The following is a 21,800-nucleotide window of genomic DNA, read 5'->3' on the forward strand; positions in this document are numbered from 1 at the left end:
GGCTTGGGGGAGTGATGAAAACATTCTGGCATTAGATAGTGGTGATGATGGTACACCTTTGTGATTATACTGAAAACTAGTGAATTGTACACTTTCATAGGGTGAATTATTGTATGGTATATGAATTACATCTCAATTTTTCATAAATGAAGGCAAAATAAAGATGTTTTAGACAGAGAACAGAAAATCTGTCCTCAGTAGACTTACACTAACGGAAATACTAAAGGGAATCTTAAGGCAGAAGGAAAATGATCCTAGATAAAGCCCGGAAGTATAGGAAGGGATGGAGAGCTTCAGAAAGGGTAAATGTGTCTTTTGATGACTGTTGTAAAACAGAATAATGCTTGATGGGGCGTGCAGATGTGAACATTTAGGTTACATGACAGCGATACCCAGTGGCTAGGAGGTGGGGAAATGGATTTAATGTGTTCTAAGACCTAGTCATTGCCAGGGAGGTGCTACTGTAAATGTTAATCTTAGGATAGCCAGTGACCGAAAATATTGTAGTGGCTCAGTTGGTTGAGCGCTGACTTTGGCTCAGGTCATGATCTCACTGTCTGTGGGTTCGAGCCCTGCATCAGGCTCTGTGCTGACAGCTCAGAGCCTGGAGCCTGCTTCAGATTCTGTGTCTCCCTCTCTCTGGGCACCTCCCCCACTCTCAGTCTCTCAGTCTCTCTCTCTCTCTCTCTCTCTCAGCATTAAACAATGTCAAGAAGTAATTCTCCAACTGCATATAAAGAAAAAGATGCTAACAGATCATACCTGAGGAAAACAGACATGTAACCATTTAGCAGTTTTTTACTCACAGCACTTTTTTTTAAATTTTAATTAAAATATTTTTTTAAAATTTTAGTTTAGACAGAGTACGTGATGAGCGGGAGGGGGGAAGGGGGGAGAGAGAGAGAGAGAGAATCTTAAGCAGGTTTCAAGTTCAGCTGGGAGCCCAACATGGGGCTTGATCCCACAGCTCTGGGACCGTGCCTGGAGCCAAAACTGAAACCAGGAGTTGGGCACTTAACCGACTGAGCCACGCAGGCGACCCACTCACAACACTTCTAATAGCAAATATGTGGTTTTCTTTTTCTTACATCACCCAGTTCTCCAAGTGTTTGGACACCAGCTGGATGTCCAGCGATTTGATTCTGACCCTGCCTACCTGGAGTTAGCAGCAGGTCCCACAAATTAGAGCTCAGTCCCCCAAGACGCCACTGGGAAGTCCTGGGCCACCAGGACTTCTTCTCACCAGCCAGCTGTAAAAATTGGGGGTTTCCACCAGTCGAAAACAATGTGCTAGAAGGACTTTCCAGAGTATCACTGGTTTAGTATAAAAGGATACAGGAGGGGCACCTGGGGGGCTCAGTCAGTTAAGTGTCCTGTTTCAGCTCAGGTCATGATCTCACAGTCTGTGAGTTCAAGCCCCGTGTCGGGCTCTGTGCTGACAGCTCAGAGCCTGGAGCCTGCTTCAGATTCTGTGTCTCCCTCTCTCTCTCTGCCCCTCCCCTAATCCCCCCTCAATAAAATAATAAAAACATGTAAAAAAATATAAAGGATACAGGGACAGCTAAGTGGAAGAGAGGCACAGGGTTAGGTGTGGAGGAGGCGTGTGGCACCTCCGTGCCCTGTCTGTGCGCCACTCTCCCGGCACCTCGACGTGTTCAGCAACCCGGAAGCTCCCAGAACCCCATCATTTAGGGGGTTTTGAGAAGACTACGTTACATAGGCATGATTGATGAAATCATTGGCCGTCAACAACTCAGCCTCCAGCACCTGCCCCCTTCTCTGGAGGTTGGGGCTGGGGCTGAAACTTAAAAGCTTTTAATCCCCTTTTAGTTCGTCTTCCTGGCCACCAGCCCCTGTACGGAAGCTACCAAGGGACCCCAGCCACCAGTCAGCTCATTAACATACAGAAGACAGCCCTCTCTCTCCACAGATTCCAGAGGTTTAGGAACTGTGTGCCAGGAACTAAGGACAGACACCAAATGTTCAATATTTACCACATCGATTATAGCTTTGTATCGCTCAAGTAATGGCTTTTTATGTATATAGAGCAAAATTGGACAGAAGTCAAAGGACACACATATGAATTTCATAGTAGGAGATTTTTTAAAAATGTTAATTTAAACATTAGAAGAGGGGGAGAGACAGAGACAGCACGAGTAGTGAGGGGGGTGGGCAGAGAGAGAGGAGACACAGAATCCGAAGTCCGACGCAGGGCTCGAGCTCTTGAACGGGAGATCATGACCTGAGCTGCCGCCTGACACTTCAGCTGACACTCCTCCATAGGAGGAGATCTTAACACACCGATTTACTCTCTGATGGGACATGTTGACAAGTTGACAATGGTTAGTCAGGAACAAAAGATGTGAATGACAAACTCAGCCCAGTTGATGACGAGCACAACACTCCGCAACTGAGCATCCTTTTTCCTGCTGGGGCGCACGGACACCGTAGTGCATAGAAGTGCAGTTCACGTCCCTGTGTACGGACCTTGCGTCCTGTGACCATTGTCATCCACCTCCTAGGTCCGGCTTCCTGTTTGATGATTCCCCTTTGATGACGCCGAGGCCTTATTTCCCAGCTCCTCCGGCTTTCCAGGTCCCAGAGTGCCAGTTCAGTCTCCGGGGTTTGGCAGGAAGCTCCGGGATGCCAGCGGCCATGCTTGCTTTCCCTGCAGTTTCTTGGAGGAGCTTAGTCCCGAGGCCACGCCCACTTCTTTCATCCCACCTCTGAAATGCGTTCAAGGTTGTTTGCATGGTTTCTCACATCTGGGATGTTCAGGAAGCTCCTTTGAGGTGTGTCACCTTCCATACCACCTGGAATAGAAGGGCTTCTTTTCTATATAAGATTCAATTTGTCTACTGTTTTCATTGGGGCGATAAAAATTTATAGATTAATTAAAGGAGAATTGGTCCCTAATCCTCTTTGGGATTATAATATGATTTATAACTTCAGAGAAGAAAGATGGGTCATTTTTATACACTTTTTGTTCATTTCTTATTCTGTTAATACTGGGTTTTGTTTCTTTGGTTCTACTGGTGGCATATTTTCTGCTATTTCCTCTTTTTTCTTGGAAAGTATGGAAGCTATTTATATATACTACTTTATTTGTGTTACATTTGTTACCAGCTACTTTACCAGATTACCTTGTTTCTTATAGTTTCCTGTTCATTTATTATTTTGTTCTTTTTTTAAAATTAAAAAAAAATTATGTCTTTTATTTTGAGAGAAAGAGAGCACAAGCTGGGGAGGGGCAGAGAGAGAGGAGACACAGAATCTGAAGCAGCTCCAGGCTCTGAGCTGTCAGCACAGAGCCCGACACGGGGCTTGAACCCACAGATTGTGAGATCATGACCTGAGCCAAAGTCAGACGCTCAACCGACTGAACCACCCAGGTGCCCCTGTTTTATTCCCATTTAAGTATACAGTTATATCTTCCACCAGAAATAATAAAATGTGCAGTTACACTGGTGATTTCCATGTGAGCTCTCTTTACCCTGTAAGCTCCTTGATTTTGGTCTTTAACTGTCTACGTAATTTGCTCGTAACTGTGCATTAATTTTCTTCTGCAGTGAAGTTTGGGCCATGTTTCTCTATTTTTGTCTGTGTAACCCCGTTTTACTCATCCTAGATCTTAGAAATTCTTTAAAATATTTGATCAGCTGATGTTGCTCTTTCTAATGTTGTTACAGTTTTATTTCTTTAGACAACTTATATTTTTTGTCATTTTGTGAGCTCCAGGGTGGGGATGAAATAAAGGAGGATCCCTCGTTCCCCATCTTAGAAATAGTATCGAAGTATTAACTTTAGAAAGAAAACATTAGTGGGGCGCCTGGGTGGCTCAGTCAGTTAAGCACCAACTCTTGATTTCAGCTCAGGTCATGATCTTACGGTTTGTGAGTTGGAGCCCTGAGTCAGACTCTACACTGACAGTGTGGAACCTGCTTGGGAGTCAGTCTGTCTGTCTGTCTGTCTCTCTCTCTCTGCCCCTCCTCACACATGCCTTCCCCCCAAAATATACAAACTTAAAAAAAAAAAAACATTAACCAAAGTCTGTGTTCCTGGCTCTTATCTTTTCAATAACTGAATATTATTCGGCTAATCGTCACAGATGAGGTTCTTTATATTAACCTTGAGTGCTTCCATTAAAAAATTTTTTATTTAATTATTTTAAATTATTTAATTTTTGAAAGGGAGACAGAGCATGAGCGAGCAGGGGGCAGACAGAGAGGGAGACACAGAATCCAAAGCAGGCTCCAGGCTCTGAGCTGTCAGCACAGAGCCCGACACAGCGCCCAAACCCGCAAATCATGAGATCATGACCTGAGTCAAGGTCGGGCACCCAACCGACTGAGCCACCCAGGCGCCCCAGGTGCTTCCGTTTTTTAGGAACCCCAAATCCTCCCTGTTCCTGCTTCTGTGTCTCATTCACGAATGTCTCCAGTCCCTGTACTGTAGATCCTGGGTGTGCTTGGTACTTTTGATTTCTGGGCTATAAGGTAGTGGCATCTGTACAGGGAGGGGAGTTTCTGCTTCCTGTCTTCTCTTTGCCTCTGAGTTTTAACCAGTACATTGGAGCCAAGGCAGGTTCAGAGTAATCCAGATCCCCTATTAAAAGGGATTCGGACATGAGCTTGGAGCCAAACTAGAGACTTCCAGCTACCTTCCCCCAAATGTAACCCTTGGATCCTGAAATAGACTCAATGTTTGTCCAGGTAGTTAAACTGATGTTTCCAGTGCACCTTACAGACTCATTTGCTAGCAGAACACTGAGCGATGAGATATGAGACTTCCGGCTTCTAGCTAGAGAGCAAGTCTGGAGTCTGAATCCACCTGAGTTGTGATTTGGACAGAAGGGGAGGGGAACTAACTCACCTTTGTTTTTCACCACTTGCCTCTCAACTCCAGGAGAGATGATAGAGCCTTTCTTGCTTTTGGGGTAGAAAGCATTCCACTTCCATTCACTCAGACTTGAGCACTCGGAAGAAAAAGTAGCAGGGTAAATTTTACAGGATAAGGAAGTAGAGCCGAGCAACTTGGCCCGTACACGCCTCTCTTTTGATACCCTTCCTCCAGATACTTCGAAATGACTAATGCATTGTATTTAAGGTCACCTTTAATGGATAGTGTGCTTTCAGAGAAAACAGAGGTCCTTCCTGCCGAACAAAACACATTTCCTTATCGCCTATTGCTTCTTTGAGATCAGTCCATATTTGGAAGTCAGAGAAGGACTTGATGGCAGAATGCAGTCCACAGAGGAGCGGAATGAGAGAATGAACTTGGTGGAATGTGCTTATAAAAAGGGGAATAAAGATGTCAGATACCTTCGTCTTTCTCACGGGGAAGCTGACAGCCCCTGTACAGCTGCTTCCTGACACCTAGAACTTTCTTTTTTCTGGGCTTCATGTTTGTCTTCTCTGGATGACCGCAAGTGAGGGCAAGGGTCGAATTTCTTGATTCATTATCCTGAGTACCCAGCACAGTGCTTTTGAAGATAATAATCATCCTTATTCGATTAAAAGCAGAAAAATGAAGTTCTTTCTTCTTTCGTGCTTCTCTGTTTTGACTAATGAAAATCATACTTATTAGTCATGTGCTGTCATCCCAATACCTTCTGTGCCCCTGGTTAGAGCCACCGTCTCCTTAGCAAGAGGGAAAGGCACGTGGCATTGAGATCTGCTTCTAAACTTTTTGGGCATTACTTTCTAATGTTGTTTCTCTTCATGGATAGTAAAACTGGGATTTTTTTTTCATTTTATTGAAGTTCATTTCTTTTTTTAGTTCAGGGAGCAGGTGGGAATTTTGTGACTGGATATAGAGTGGTTGGGGAGCGAGCCGAGGATGGGAAGGTCACTTGAATGTGAGTGATTGTGCTGTGCTACGGAGCTCCACTCTGTAGGAATGGGGGGCTATCAAAGGGTGGTAAGTGGAGTAGTGAGAGTCGGCAGGGAAAAGGATAGTCCTGGTGACGGTGCTGAGGAAGAATTGGAGAGAGAAGAGTCCAGAGACATGGAGAGCCTGGATTTGCCCTCTCCGGTCTCACATCTGATGAATCACCAACTTTCATATTCTCAGTATTTCTTGAATTTCTTCCTCTCTTCCCCCAGTTGGGACCTTGGTATCTTTCACCTCAGCCACGGCTGTAACCTTTTTCTTTCCCTGCCTCAGAACCATTCTCCATCGAGCTGTGAACATGATCAAGCTAAACCCAGCTCTGGAGAACGGTTCTCTGTTATTCGTATTTTAAGGTTCTGGTTGATTAACGCAGCACACGAGCTCTTCCCTTATTTGGATCCCTCACCCTTATTTCTTGCTCCTCCCTGCTGGAAGGAAAACCTTGCCTAGGAAGGAAAATGGCTTCTTGTCCCCAAACATCTCACCTCTGTCCCCCACACAGATTATTTCTGGCTTCTTGTCCCCAAACATCTCACCTCTGTCCCCCACACAGATTATTTCTGGCTTCTGTGCCTTGCTCATCTGTACCCACTTCACAAAACCCCCTCCCCCCGATCAGACCCTTTGGTCCCCTTTTCTGGGGTGTGTTGTGGGACACAGGCGTCAGTCACCTCTTCCAATGAACTTTAACATGTATTCGCATTATCACCTCTCTTCCCTACTCTCCCCTTCTGGGTCAGGAATCTGTCTTCTGTGCTTTTATGTAGGACCTTGTTTTTACCTTTTCCGAGTTGTGCTGTGGTTGTTTAGGTATGTTCCCACATTGAACTGTGAGATTTTTGAGGGCAAGAGCTCTTTTATTTACCTTTGTATTCTTGGCAGTAAGCATCATGTCTGGCATATAGTCAGGTGGTCAAAAAGGATCTGATTTATCATTTTCTAGATGAGATAATGAGGCAGGGGGTGGTGGTGGTGGTGGTGAACCAGGCCGGTGGTGGTGGGAGAGAAGGGTGGGTGGGAGAGACAGATCGGAAAGAAGTCACATGGATGGCAGAAATGAGTTATGGGTGGAAGTCATGAATGATTTGGGTGTGCGCCTTAGTAAACGAGCCTAGTATATAGGTTTTTGACTTGTTAAATTTAAGATCTTTGAGCATTTAGAGATGACTAGTAGGCACCTAGAAATATGGGTATAGATATTAGGAGATCAGGATTTAAGAGACATGAGCACATAGGTGTTAGCTGGGGCATTTGGAGCAGATATGGGGACAGGAAAAGGTGGAGTAGGGGTCCTGGGGGAGCATTGACCGAGTAAAAGAAAAAGGAGAGTGTACTGATGGTCAACAGTGATGAAGAAAGGGGGAAACAGATGAGAATTGAGAACAATATATTGTATTTGCAAAGTAGAAGATCATTATTGATATTTGAGAGAATAATTTGGGTCCAGTGGAGTGAAATAGAAACTCGGCTGAAATTAGTGATTGAAAGAGGCTGAGAAGCAGATAAATGGTGAGCAAGTGAGGAAGCAAGCACATGCTCCTCTATAAAAATGTGCTTTGTGGAGAAATGGTGCCTTCTGGAAAAGGGGTGTGGTATCAGCTTCTTGAGGGGAAGGTAGTTTGGCAGTAAGTTTCTTGTTTCATTTTCTTGGTTTTGGATGGGAGAGGGTCTTGGAAATGTTTATCCATTGCTATTCAGGAAGCAGAAGAAAGGGGCTTGAAGTCTGGAAAGAAAGTTTCACCAGAACAAGGTTAAGAAGGAAGAGAAGGTCTGGGGATCAAGACCTCAGATGGTACTGTGAGCCTCGAAAGTGGTGGGGACATGTCTTTCCTGGCTTCAAAAGGAAGAGGAGTCAGGATACGTGGAAATGTGGATACACACAGAGGCGGCGCGAGGGGATGTGAAGGGTCTGTGTCCTGTGAAGTCGGCCGCCAGGCCATTAAGCGTGGGACGAAGGGCGGACGGCCCAGACGGGAAGGGCGGGGCGGGCGGCACGGGGTATTGTATAGGACCGGGAGAGGGCAGAGAAGTAGCGGGGATGCAGGTAGATTTCAGGGCCCGGTTGAGGTTGAGCTTGGGAAAAACAGAAAGCAATAATAAAAACACTTCAGTAGTTGTTTTTTTTTTTTTTTTCAAAAAAAGTGGCTGAGAAAAGGACAGCACTAGAGAATTCCTTACACGTCCGCCCGGGATGAAGTGAGGCCGATCGCTGAAGACAGCAGTGCAGGGGCGGAGATGTCCTGCCCGGGTGGGCTGGCGCAGCTTGGACCCCAGAGTCAGCCCACAGGACCTAGTGCACGACTGATGAGATTTGAGATTCGGCGTGAGAAGGGCCTTTGTGTTTCCCTTTCTTTTTTCGTACCCTCTTGCTCCATATGAATATCAGACTATGTCAAATGCAACAGATTGTAGATAATTGACTCTCTTTTAAGATAGTGAATTTTGAATATTGGCTGGATAATGAGCTCTTAACTGCAGAGTTACTCGTCCCTGATTAGAATAGCTCTGGTGGCCTCACCAGTCGCGGGACACAGTGAGGAGCGAGACGGAGAACTGCACGCTGGCAGAGCCCGTGTCTGCTGTGATCGTTAGTTCCTGCCCGACTTAACACTGGGTTTTCATTTCTGCTTCAGGAAGACCTTGAACTTACGCCCTGGGTGTTGCCAGTCCCCGGTGCCTGGTGGCTCGCCACCCCTGCCTGCGCCAGCCTTTACTCTGGCAGCTTCAAGGCTTCTTGTGAAACTGCCTCCAGTGTCATTTGCTTGCTTCCTCTGCCGACCGTCACTAGGCCCTGGCGTGTCTGCGTGGCCTAGGCCAAGGCTGAATGTAGGGGTGCGTGTGAGCCGTTCATCCTTCCTGAAACATTCTTGTGTCCCCGGCTCTCCTGGGATTCAAGGGGGAGTCAAAGAAGTTGGGGGCCTACTGCACAGTTCACTTCCGACAGCCTCTGCGCAGGCAGGGCCAGTCTTGCGTCTGCAGGGGCGTGGTGGTACGGGCATGCCGCGTTGATGTGGCCTGTGTCCGTTCGGATCAGTTGATGCCCAGGCTGTTCTGACTTCCAAATGTTCTCACTGTGGCTACTGTGTATGTGAATTGTGTCTCCATAGAGAGCGTACCTCTAGCTGTTAGTAAACGCTGGTTTGCTTGTTAAAGAGACTTAATTTTTGTTGTTTGTCCCAGTAAATATTTCGAACACAAACTGATCACCAACAGAAGAACAGCATAGGTACCAAATACACTGATTTCCATACATATTAACGGTGATCACCCTTAACGTGTCCGTAGGCGTCAAGGTTAGCGGCGTGATGCGTGGGAGGGTGTTCGGGGCCTATGGAGCTGCTCAGGACTTCAGTCTAGAGAGCACTACCTCTGCAATCAGGCAGGGAGCATGGTCGACCCTGCGGTACAGCGCTGTAGGGCCGGGGGGCCTGCCTGTGATGTGCACGGCCCAGTGCCAGGCACACGGGCAGCCTGCCCTGAGTAAGAGTGGCTTTGTCATTATTGTTAACAGTGAGTGATGGTAGACGCTGTACCTCGGAGGTAAGGAGACGAAGACACGAGGCAGTGAATTGTCAACAGGCAGCATCAGGCAGGAGGTGACAGCCAGGCTGTGAGGTCGAGACTGGAGAAGCGTGGATTCTGCCCCGAGAGCAGCATGGGCCGGAATCGTCCCCCCCACAGTTCGCCTCAGTCACGCTGTTGCATATCCGACATGAGGCCTTGTTTTCATTCGCGTGTGAGTGTCAGTTGAGTGGTGTACTCGAAGCTGCCAGTATCGATGCCCAGCAACTTCCTACGTACAGATACCCACACGGTGACAGATATCCCTCATTCACCCATCCGGTACTTACGAGTACCTGTCGATCCCCAAGGCTGGGCACATGCCAGTAAGCAGATGGGGGGAACGGCTTACGAGTACCTGTCGATCCCCAAGGCCGGGCACATGCCAGTGAGCAGACGGGAACGAGCCTCTGGCATCATAGACCTTGTGTTCTAGCGAGCGAGGCACGTGGTCAAATGCGGAAAAATGTACAGTCTGTTCAATGAGAGCAAAGGGCAGAGGGAGGCAAGAGGTGATACAGTGTGATAGGGCAGTGACAGTTCAGGAAGCGATACTTGTCAGTGACTTTGGGACTGAACCGGGTGACCAGAACGTGTGGCACAGAGCGAGCTAGGGACAGCGTGTGGGACATGGGAGGCGGGAAGACTGGAATACGTTGGCCTGAGAAGTTACAGCAGGTTGACTGTCACCTGGAGAGTGATGGGAAACCGTGGTGGGTGAAACAGCAAAGGAGTGTCATGATCTGTGCTGCGGCGACACAGGACCCCTCTGACTGCCGGGTGGAGGAGAGATCGTGGGGCTTCAGGGCAGAAGTGGAGAGGTGGGGGGGACCTTCTGGGCAGGACGCAGCGGCGGGTTGAATGGGGGGGGCCAGGGAGGCGTGGTGAGCTCTGGGTTTACCGAACGCAGACGAGTTTGGAGCACTGCCTGGGAACTGGTACTTGGGTATTGAAATTCTGTTTAATTTCAGAGAGTGACAGATCCCGTGTTATGTGTTGTGGCAGTAAGTGCAGAGACGAATGCTGTGTTTAAGAACTCATTCATTGACACCTACTGATGTTTTTCTGTATTTGCTGTTTTTCTAACCTCGGAGTGCTTTACATAGGAAGCCTTTAAAGAGACCTCTCTGTTGTTTTTAAGAATAACATCTTTGGGGGGTGCCTGGGTGGCTCAGTCGGTTGAGTGTCCAACTTCGGCTCAGGTCGTAATCTCACAGTTCGTGGGTTTGAGTCCCGTGTTGGGCTCTGTGCTGACAGCTTAGAGCCTGGAGCCTGCTTCAGATCCTGTGTCTCCCTCTTTCTCTGCCCCTCCCCTGCTCATGATCTGTCTCTCAAAAATAAATAAACATTAAAAAAAAATAACATCTTTGTTCTGTGTTAAATTTATAGTCCTCTAGTCCATACTAAATGTAGTTTTAATTTTTAAAAAAATTTTTTAAACATTCATTCATTTTTGAGAGACGGAGCATGAGCAAGGAAGGGGCAGAGAGAGAGGGAGACACAATCTGAAGCAGGCTCCAGGCTCTGAGCTGTCAGCACAGAACCCGACACGGGGCTCAAACCCATGAACTGTGAGATCATGACCTGAGCTGAAGTCAAACGCTTAACTGACTGAGCCACCCAGGTGCCCCAGTATAGTTTTCATTTTGATCAGATTGAGTAAGAAAGGACATTTTAACATACTCCCCCCTTGCATGTCAGTTAGCTTTGGTTCTTGGAAATCTAGATCCCGAAGTTAGAGTCCTGGGAGAGTGATCTTGCTCTGTTTTCTGCTGCTGCTGTGAGCAGGGGAATGGTCTATGGTATTAGAGCGGGAAATCAGGAGGGGTCTTATTCTGTGTTGTCCCTGCATCAGCCTCGTAGACTTATCTCCATTATGTCATCAGTTTGATAATTCAGGAATATTTCCTGAACTGACATTTTTTATTTCCCTCCATCCCACCCCATTCCTGAGAAGATTTGGGGCAGCCCCTGAGGCTGTTGTGGGGTGATGTTAAGAACGCACTTCTCCTGCAGCAGCCCGGCACCCCCGAGCATCTCCCAGATGTGCCCAGATGTGCGGGTGGCTCTCATTTGGGCCCTTACCAGTCACGCGACAGCACCTCAGTAATTGGTAGGCATTTTGTGACCAAGGGGAAGTGTGGCATTTCACGCTCTCCCGTTCCGTGCTTCAAATTTTGTATGTTCTGTACAGAAAATGCAGAAAGGGGAGTAGAAATCCTCTCACCTAGAAATACCTGATTTTTAAATATTTTGGTGCCTGTCTTTCTCTACATTCGTATGGCATAGAAATTTATAGATATGATTTTGTGCATATACAGAAAAAATAATCAAGGTGCAAACTTTAATAAACTTCTTTCAAGCAGTATAGTCTGTATTTTTGCCTTTTAGATAATATTTTTTAATAATATTTTAAAAATCTTTTAATGTTTGTTTATTTTTGAGAGAGAGAGCATGAGCATGGGAGGGATAGAGAAAGAGGGAGACCCAGAATCTGAGACAGGCTCCAGGCACTGAGCTGTCAGCACAGAGCCCAACATGCTGGGGTTTGAACCCATGAACCATGAAGTCATGACCTGAGCTGAAGTCAGAGGCTTAACTTACTAAGCCACCAAGGCGCCCCTCTTTAATATTTTTAAAATATGAATAATTTTCTATTGTTTTGTGATGTATTTAGTAAATTTCATCTTTCAGAATACTTAAGTGATCCCCAATAGAGTACTATCGGAAACCACACTATAGTAAATATAGTAAATATTGTGACTTCATTTTTATTTGTGTATATGTATATATAATGTATAGTATGTATATATTTTAACTTTTTTAATGTTATTTTTTAGAGAGAAAGAGAGAGACAATGTATGAGCAGGAGAGGGGCAGAGAGAGAGCAAGACACAGAATCTGAGGCAGGCTCCAGACTCCTGGCTGTCAGCACAGAACCTGATGCTTTTTTATTTTTGGGAGAGAGAGAGAGACAAAGACAGAAAGAGAGCATGAATATGGGAGGGGCTTGAACTCACAAACCACGAGACCATGATCTGAGCCAAAGTCGGACGCTTAACCAACTGAGCCACCCAGGCGCCCCACATATATTTTCTTTCACTTGAGGCTCTTTCTAGCTATATTTCTATGTGCCATGGGTATAAAATTATAAGTTGAAGAGGCTGGAATTTCTTATTTCATCATTAAAGAAATTAAATAACTTGGGATGTGTGACGTCGGCTACACATTAGGTAGGGGTAAAGCAGACGATGGTGAAGGGATTGGGCTGTCCCGTGCTTAGTGCAGTGCCCTGACACAGAATGAGAGTTGGTGTTGGCTGAGCACTAGTAAGTTATAAGGACTTTATGCTTGTATTAATGATTTTCCTCTTACCGCAGTTCTGTAGGGCAAGTACTCTTAGCGCGTGTGCGTTAGTATAGTAGCTGTTATGCGGAGGAGAAAATCGAAATCCTGGGAGGTTATCTGCCCAGAGCTGCACAGCTGGTGACAGAGCCAGGACCCAGGTGGTGGCCTGCCTGCAGTGCGCGTGCCGTCGCGGCCACGCCGAGCGGCCTCCCGAGATGCTCGCCCAGTGCTCGCGTGCTCAGTGAGGGCTGATCCCGCACAGCTCTATAACCCACAGCTGGTTTGGGTTCCAGGATTTTTTGGATTTGAGGAAGATAATTAAGTGCTTAAGCTATATTTTGTACGGGTGCCCTGTGGGGGTTTGAAACAGCACCTCAAAAGCAGGTGCTTTAGTGTTTCTGCAGTGAAGCATGTTTGTCTTTATACTAAATGAGATTAAAAAAACAAAACCCAAAAACCTATAATCAGCCTGATGTCAGTACCTGCTGCCAAATGCCTTGTGAAAACCTTGCGGCTTTAGAACTGCGAGCAGAGGATTGTGGACCCGCATAAAACGCTTAGAAGAGAACTGGCATTAGAACATGCTCAGATACTACGGCTATTCTTCTTCCCAGTGATCACCAGAAACTTCTGTACTCAAACCCAGACCTGGTGAGGCACACGGAGCTAGGCGACGTGAGGAGGGGGAGTCTTAGGTGTTACAGTCTTTCAGCCATTCTTCCCTCAGTCAGAAGAAGGACGGCTTAAGTGTCCTTCCCTGTCCTGAATGTAAGTGTGTCGAACTCAGTGTCCCTGTCTTTCTGTCTGTCTGCACTCCTAACGTGTAATTTGAATCTACGGAGCAGCTAAACTTGTTCCCAGCCTTTCAGAGGTTTTGGCGAAACAATATTTCAGGTTTTTCCTTGCTGTTTATGATAGTGTCCTTTATTGTTTCCCCATTTTTATTGAGATATTATTGACCTATAATGTGGTGGAGTTTAAGGTGTCCTAAGTAATGAATCGATACGTGTATATGTTGCAAAATGATTACCACAGGACGGTTGATATCACCTCACATAATTACCTTTTTTGTCCCCCTGCCACAAGAACATTTAAGATCTTTTCTCTTTGCAGGGGCGCCTGGGTGGCTTAGTCGGTTAAGCGTCCGACTTTCGCTTAGGTCATGATCTCGNCTTTGCAGCTTTCAGGTGTGTAGTACAACACTGTTAACTGTCGTGCTGGACAGCGTGTGCCCAGACCGTTTTCATCCTGTAACTGGAACTTCGTAGCCTTGGACCAACGTCTCCCTGTCTCTCCCAGCCCTGGCTGCCCTCACTCTGTTCTCTGTTTTCATGCGTTTGACTTTTTTAGGTTCCACGTATAAATGAGATCACATGGGATTTGTTTTCTATGTCTGGCTTATTTCACTTAGCACAATGCCCTCCAGGTTCATGGTCCATCTATGTTGTCATAAAAGCAGGATTTCCTTCTTTTTTATGGCTGGATAATATCCCATTATACGTGTACACCATGTTTTTTTTTAAATCTCTTCATCTACTGATGGACATTTAGATTGTTTCTGTGTCACTGACAGTCACCTTTCTTGAAGCATGAATCAGTGGGAGAGCAATTTCACTGACCCATCATTTTTGCAGATGTGACCAGAAATGACTAAAGACTAAAGTGCTTGCACTTGAAATTGAGATGTTTCTCTTCTTTCCTACTGTTATCATTGGTGAAAAACTCTAATCACAAGTCATTGTAACCATTTATAACAATAACCAAGAAAAGTTCTTGCTTACGTTGTATTGTGGTATTCTGCAGTGATTTTAACTCTGTGGTCATGTTACTTTTATTGCAGTCCAATCCAGATACAGATTTGTTAAGTGCTCCTAATATGTCCATTTGCTATTAAGACTTTAAAATTCTGACACTCGAGTTTAAACCTATTCTCTATCCTTGGAAATATCCTTTTGAACTATTTGAAGAGATGCTGTGTATAGTTTGTTCTCTCCTTCTGCATATGAGGGCAGTGTTTGTCTTCGTCTTCCCAGCCCCCAGTGACTGGAAAGCAACCTTGGTCTCATCTTACGTAGTTGAGTGTCAGCCCTTGAGCATCCCCAGGGAGAGGGAGAAAGATGGGGGTTGTAGTATAGCAGTAAGAATATGGGGTGTGAAAAATAGTCTCATTTTCAGTTGACTTTGTATTATTTGATTCCCACGAAATGGACTTGTGTTGGCAGCAGGCCTTCTCTGTAGCATCATGTTGGAACCTGGCGTGTGGTATTCAACAAGCTCTAGGTATTTCAGCGTTGTACGTTCTGGTCAATTTCCTAGTGATGGTAGATGTTGAGTTTAAATTCTAGAGCAGAAAACTTGAAAAGGGGGATGTAATAAACAATCAGTTGATACGATGTAAAAAATAACACTTGTTTGGCCCACGTTGACTAATGTAACTTTTTCAACTGACAATATTATTTGATTTAGGATCTTGGGATATGAACTGCCATGGAAATCATTGATAATTTTGTTATTTTTTAACAGAGAGGAAAATGGATGACTGAAAACATTTTTATTTGTCATATTTTAAAAGTTGTATTTTCTCTTCTAGGTTGCTGTAGTGAAACTAAAAAATGCAGATAAGGTATTTGCCATGAAAATATTGAATAAATGGGAAATGCTGAAAAGAGCTGAGGTAAGATTCTAATTATTGGAATGTTTAAATGATGTTTTAGAAATCAGTTTAGAGATTCATGAAATTGGAGAGATCAATAGATCCTTAAATCATTTAGTAATGTATCTGCAGGGCCATTATTTTTAAGGTAACAAGTTCAACAATTTATGGTGGTGATAGTGATGCTAATTTCATATTGTCTGAAAACCAAATGTAATGTGGGGCTTAAATGTTCATGTGAAAAGGGTGTTTGGGAACCTGTTTCTTTTATAGGAAAAAATTTTGTAGTGCTTGAGTTCCAGCTTGATGTAACTTGTTTATATTCTCTATGTATCTATGTTCTGCTCAAAGCAGAAGTGAGCAGGAGCTTTGAAAGTGCCCTGTAAGAGTTCTGTTATTGATTATACAATTCAATTTGTGTTTTTTACATTATTAGAGGATGGTAGTAGAATCTGCTGTTGCAAGAATTGCCAATGTTTCTGTGCTGGTCCTTGACACAAGGGAAGGATCAGCTGGAGTGAGGTTGCAGATACCTCATGGCTGGTATGGTGTGGTCAGAACTGATGTAACACACAGGTCTTGTGGTGGGGAGGGTTGTGGAGTCTCCTGCCGTGTTCTACCCTGGTGAGGGTCTGGAGGGGGCGGGGCCCTCAGGGGCTTCCAGGAAGCAGAACTTACTGGTGATGCAAGTATTTTAGTATTTCAACTTGTGGGAGGACCATACTGCTGAGCAGGCTGAATATTAGCTCTGGAGCCCAGTAAGATTTCTCTCACGAGAAATGGCGTTTGGAAATCTTTACGTACCAGGACTTGTAGCAGCCTGGGAAACACCAAACATACGGAGGGAAGCAAAGAACGTTGCCCTGCTGGAAGATGGGACGTAGTGAAATACTTCATTAGCTGTTTCCTTTGGGAAGTTTGAGGATTGTAACCAAACACGAAGGAGAAACTAACAGTCATTTATATCCCGTCACCTAGAATTAATCACTGACATTCAGGGGAAGTTTCTGCCTTTAGTCTTAATTTCTGTGTGTCTCCTGGGGGGAAAAAAAAACCCTACAGAAATGAAATAGAAATATATTATCGCTAAAACAAACACTAGCACGTTACAGACAAAGCTGAGGTCCTCTTTGACCACACCCTGCCCCGCACCGCCCCCTCTCCTGTTGAGAAAAGCATTTGGAGACTTTTGTCACTTTCTGGCGTACGCGCCAGTGTCCACTGTATTCAGTAACTTCAGTCTGCGCTTTTGAATCTGCTTCCTGACACCGACTCGCCTTACGGTCACTGGTCAGACTTGCCAGGTTGGGAAACACTGAGCTTGAATGAGGACGTTCTGAGATGGGGACTGATGGGAGGGAAAGGGGGTGAACTGTCACTTTCAGGGAGAAGCCAAGCTGTCCAGCAGGGAGCTGTGGAGCAGAAACGGTTCCTTGGAGCCCCGTGTGAGGCCAGAGGACTGACCTTTTTGTATGTGCCGCGTTCGATCACTGAGGACGGGCCGTCCCCGGAAGGACGTGGCCTTGGGAACAGTAGAGTTCCTGCCGCCAAAGAAGCTGGTGGCGTTGTCAGCGGCGGGAGCGACGGATCTTACTAGTAAGAAATAGTAAACAAGCATGTTCTCATTGTTTCCAGGAAATCGTAATGGTGGGAAGGTTAGTGTTTCAGCCTTGGAGTTGTTAAAAATGGAGTTAAAGTCTGCACTGTTTTCTTTGAAGTCGGTGTGCCGGGCAAGATGGAATAGGCGTACTTCTTCCTATCCCTCCCATTAAGTACAGCCTCCGAGGCCCTGGACATTGCATATAAAACATGTATAAGAAGACACTGCAAGGCAGAGAGAAGGAGGTGGGCCGTGGGGCCTGAGGAACAGCACTTACTCTGTGAAGTCAGTAATATTTGGACAGGAAGACCACACAGGGACCACACAAAGAAAATTAAAGACCAAAATGCCTCATGAACATAGATAAAAAAAAAAAATCTTTAACAAAATGTTAGCAAATAGAATTCAGCAGTATATATAATAGAATTCGTCCACCATGATGGATGGGTTTTATTTCAGGGATACAAGCTGATTCAGTATTCTAAAGGAACTGTTTGAAACTTGCATTACAGAAATTCTATATCAAAATCTTAAAAAAATTTTTAATAAAATTTTTTTAACATTTATTTGTCTTTGAAAGACAAGACAGAACATGAGCAGGAGAGGGACAGAGAGAGTGGGAGACACAGAATCTGAAGTAGGCTTCAGACTCTGAGCTGTCAGCACAGAGCCTGATGGGGGCTCGAACTCACACACCATGAGATCATGACCTGAGCCAACGTCAGAGGCTTTTCTGACTGAGTCACCCAGGTGCCCTGACATTGAAATTTTTAAAGAGAGATTAATTTTGAACTAGAGTGGAATTGTATATCTGTGCTTGAATTATTAAGTCCTTTTTTAAACAAATGTTAAAAACACCGCCGTTCTGACCATGACTTCTCCCACTTTGGATCACTGGGCCTACTCGTGATGCTTAAAAATTTACAGATGACGGGCAAATGTTGGGATTTTTAACCTGTGCGTTGTCGGTGCTTTAAAACAGTGTTTCAGGAGTGCCTCTGTGGCTCAGTCAGTTGAGTGTTCACCTCTTGATTTCGGCTCAGGTCATGCATGATCCCAGGGTTGTGGGATTGAGCCCCATGTCAGGCCCCATGCTGAGCATGGAACCTGCTTAAGATTTTCTCTCTCCCTCTGCCCCCTGCTCACAGGCATGCTCTCTCTCTAAAGTGAAATGAGATGAAATGAAACAAAACAAAATAATTTTTCAAAGATTTACCTCTAACCTAGTTGCTGTATTTATTTCCCTACTTGTTACATAACAAATATATACTCGGTGGGGTATGCATTATTTGAAGGTGATAGGACACCCTCTCTCTTTTGAGGCAGCTGAATAACTGCTAACCAATCTTACGGTTACGGAGGCCGCTGTCCCTGCCCGTTCATCATCTGCAGACTTTGTCAGCAGCCCCTTAACTTTTCCCAATCTGTTCTGTAAATATCACCTTCTCTTCAGAATGTATTCAGCGCCTTGTGGGAGATGCCCTCGCTCATTTTCCTGGAAGGTGTGAACTAGTTGACAGAATGCTCTCCATTGGCTCTGTCATCCCGCTCATTAAATACAGATTATAGGTGGGGCGCCTGGGTGGCTTAGTCGGTTAAGCATCCGACTTTCGCTTAGGTCATGATCTCGCGGTTCGTGGGTTCGAGCCCCGCATCGGGCTCTGTGCTGACTGCCACCTCAGAGCCTGGAGCCTACTTCAGAGTCTGTATCTCCCTCTCTCTCTGACCCTCCCCTGCTCACATTGTCTATCTCTCTCTCTCTCCTAGAAATAAATAAAAATATTTTTAAAAAAAATTAAAAAAAAAAATACAGATTATAGGCTAATAATGTACCTGGGTTGAACTGTGATGGTACTGGTTTGTGCCACTGGCCTTAGTAGTTTTGTTACTGTTGTTATTCCTTGATTATTATTTTCATAATGGCAGGGGCCAGTAATAGTAATATTAATGAAATGAGGCCATTGGATTTGATCTGCCTTACTTCCTGGTCTGCCACCTACATTAAAAGAAAGCATGTAAGCACAACAGAAAATAAAAACTAAAAATATGAAGGGTCTCTTTTCTTCCTCAAATGTCTAATCTTTCTATTCAAAGTAAACCACTACTAAGAGTTTTCATATTTGTCTTTAATGGAAATTTTTATTATAATGAAATCATATTAAAAGGCTGATTTTCACATTGCTTTTATCATTTAATTATGTATATATTAGGTTTTTCTATTTCCATATTTATACATTTATTGCATCCTATTAAATAGCTTCACTATACTGAATGGATATATATTTTAGTAGCTTGATTTTTTTTTTTAAAATATTGATGGTCATTTAGATTCTGTCCCCATTTTTACTATCTTGAACTCTTCTGTGGTCAAAATCTTTACACATATCCCTAGGAATAGCGAGTTTAATCAAAGTGTGAATTCTCAGCAAGGTGAAATCAGATTACCAGCACATTGAGTCATTTCAGCACATCTGAGTGTGTGTGGCTGGCAGAGAGAAAATTGAAAATGCGAGAAGACAGCGCATCAGAACTACTCCCTGCGCCTCAGAAGCATGTGCGGTGTAAATTAGAATGAGAGGGTCTCAAGGGTTCGTAGTCTGCCATGTTCAAGGATAGTTTTTACACTGCAGGATATTCATGTTGTGTGGACTCTAAAATGTATCCATTCCTCAGATTAAACTCCTCGGTAGTGGATCCCCTTTGCAGAGGGGCACCTGTACATGGAGACTTTCATAGTCTTTGGGAAAAGTTGGATCAGTGTACCTTGGCACTCAAAGGATGTAAACATGTCTGGTTTCTCACATATCACATGTTTCCCAAGTTTGGCCATTATTAAATGATTTTTCTCCTTAATTATGTAAGAAAATTTTTCTTTTGCTGACAAATAAGTTGAAATATGATGTAGCTCACGTTTGGTTTGGCTGTCACGTCTCTTTGAAATGGAGATTTGGAAGTAAACTGATGCCATGGTGAATAAGACCTGATATTTGGAATTCTTGCATTTCACAATTAAAAATAACACTTGTTTTCTTATTTTTTAAAAAATAAAAAAAATTGTCTTTTTTCTCCTCAAATACTAGATTCAAGAGAATGATTTATTATTTGAAAGAATTTCTCTGTGAATACTTTATGGATGAGAGAAATCTCTATTACAAATAAATGGGAGGCCAAAGTGGATATAATCACAAGTGGGTATTTTCATTTTAACACATGATTTTCAACTATTGAGACAGTTTTGGTGTGCTTTGTAAGAATGTTGATCTAAGATACACCTGTTGATCTGGGGAAAATAATCCTGTGACACTTGTGCAGAATTATTATCATTTGTATATGGTCCATATTAACTTCTGTTTCAGCATAGGTATTACTGTTGCTCTTTCTCTTTAACCAGTAGCCCGTTAAGGGTAAAGTTTAAACAATATATAACTGCGTATTAAAAATATAAAGCTGCAACGCAGATACAACAGCACTGTGGCAAACAGTATATATGGTTGAATAGAAACCGCATGACAGAGTCTGAAGAAAGCCGTATGATCTCCAGCAGCCCCTCCCACATATATATTACATTCTTATATACTCAAATATTCTGTTTTAAAGGGGGATATTAAAAATTATTGAGTTTTTTTTTAAAGGTAAAAGACATTATTACAGCCTATTTAGACATGTGGACTCCTTGTTACAGCTTCATAAAGCTTAAGGTAATGCAGGCATCATGGTGTGGTTCGTACTGATTGAGAACAAGGTTTCTCAGCAGTGGCACTTACAATATTTGGGACCAGATAAGTCCTTGAGGCATAAGCTTCCTAATGCATTGTAGGATGTGTAGCAGCATCCTCGGCCTCTTCCCATGAGATTGTCCTAACCACCCTTACCCCAGTTGTGACACCTGAGGACAGTGTGACCTACTGGAGCAAAAAAGACTGTGTTTAACATCTAATCTCGGTATCTGAGGCATTGATAGGACTAGTTTAATACCTAAATACTTACCAATAAAATCCTAGGATGTCTGCAGTTTGCTTAAAAAAAAAAAAAGTCTGTGTGTGTGTGTGTGTGTGTGTACACACACCCTCCCTCCCTCCATGGAAATGTGTGTACACACATGTGTACACACACACACACATTTCCATGGAGGGAGGGTGGTGGCAAGGGTGAAGGGTTGAGGGGTGTGGATGAAACAGGATGGAACAGTAACATAGTTGTTGAAGTTGGTTGATGAGAACCTTGTGGGGAAGAAGTGGTTTCATTCTTTTCTCTTGTATATGTTTGAAGTTCTGGGTTATAGTTTATATTTTTTAAAATTATTTTTTCACTGAATGGTTCAGAATAGATTAGAATGTGCTAACGTTTAATCTGTTGACAAATTGTCTTTGGAGCTTTGTTTACTTGGAGTCCCTTGTCAAACGTTTTTTAGAATTTAGCTAGACTGTCTTTGAGATTCCAGAAAGCTGTTATAACAAAATAAAGTCAGGAGAGAGGAGTCTTCTGGGCTCGAACAGTCTGTGCCGCTCTCGGACTGTAAGTGTATGTCACTCAGGCTCTGAAACAGGACTTAGCAGGGAGTGAGTTGGGTGGTTCTGCTTTCCTGCTAAAGTGAACCAAAGCATCAAGTGAACTTCAGTCACCGGATTGGCAGGTAAAGCTGCTTGTTGATTTGGTTTAACGAGTTTTAAAATTTTCTCTGGTGCCAATTCATGCATGGCTCTGGACGTTTTATCTGATCAAATAAAATTTATGGAAATACATGGG

General features: G+C 44.2%; 1 protein-coding gene across 1 annotated transcript in view; it reads left to right on the forward strand.

The window, feature by feature from the left end:
• The window catches only part of CDC42BPA (CDC42 binding protein kinase alpha), a 285,304-nt gene that overhangs the window by 83,196 nt on the left and 180,308 nt on the right, over positions 1-21,800 (forward strand). The window contains exon 3 of the mRNA XM_077779914.1: positions 15,392-15,475. Within this exon, the coding sequence (XP_077636040.1) occupies positions 15,392-15,475 (84 nt within the window). The remainder of the gene's footprint in view (positions 1-15,391; positions 15,476-21,800) is intronic.

Source organism: Crocuta crocuta, unplaced genomic scaffold, assembly GCF_008692635.1.
Source record: "Crocuta crocuta isolate KB4526 unplaced genomic scaffold, BGI_CrCroc_1.0 scaffold322, whole genome shotgun sequence".
Classification (NCBI taxonomy): Eukaryota; Metazoa; Chordata; class Mammalia; order Carnivora; family Hyaenidae; genus Crocuta; species Crocuta crocuta.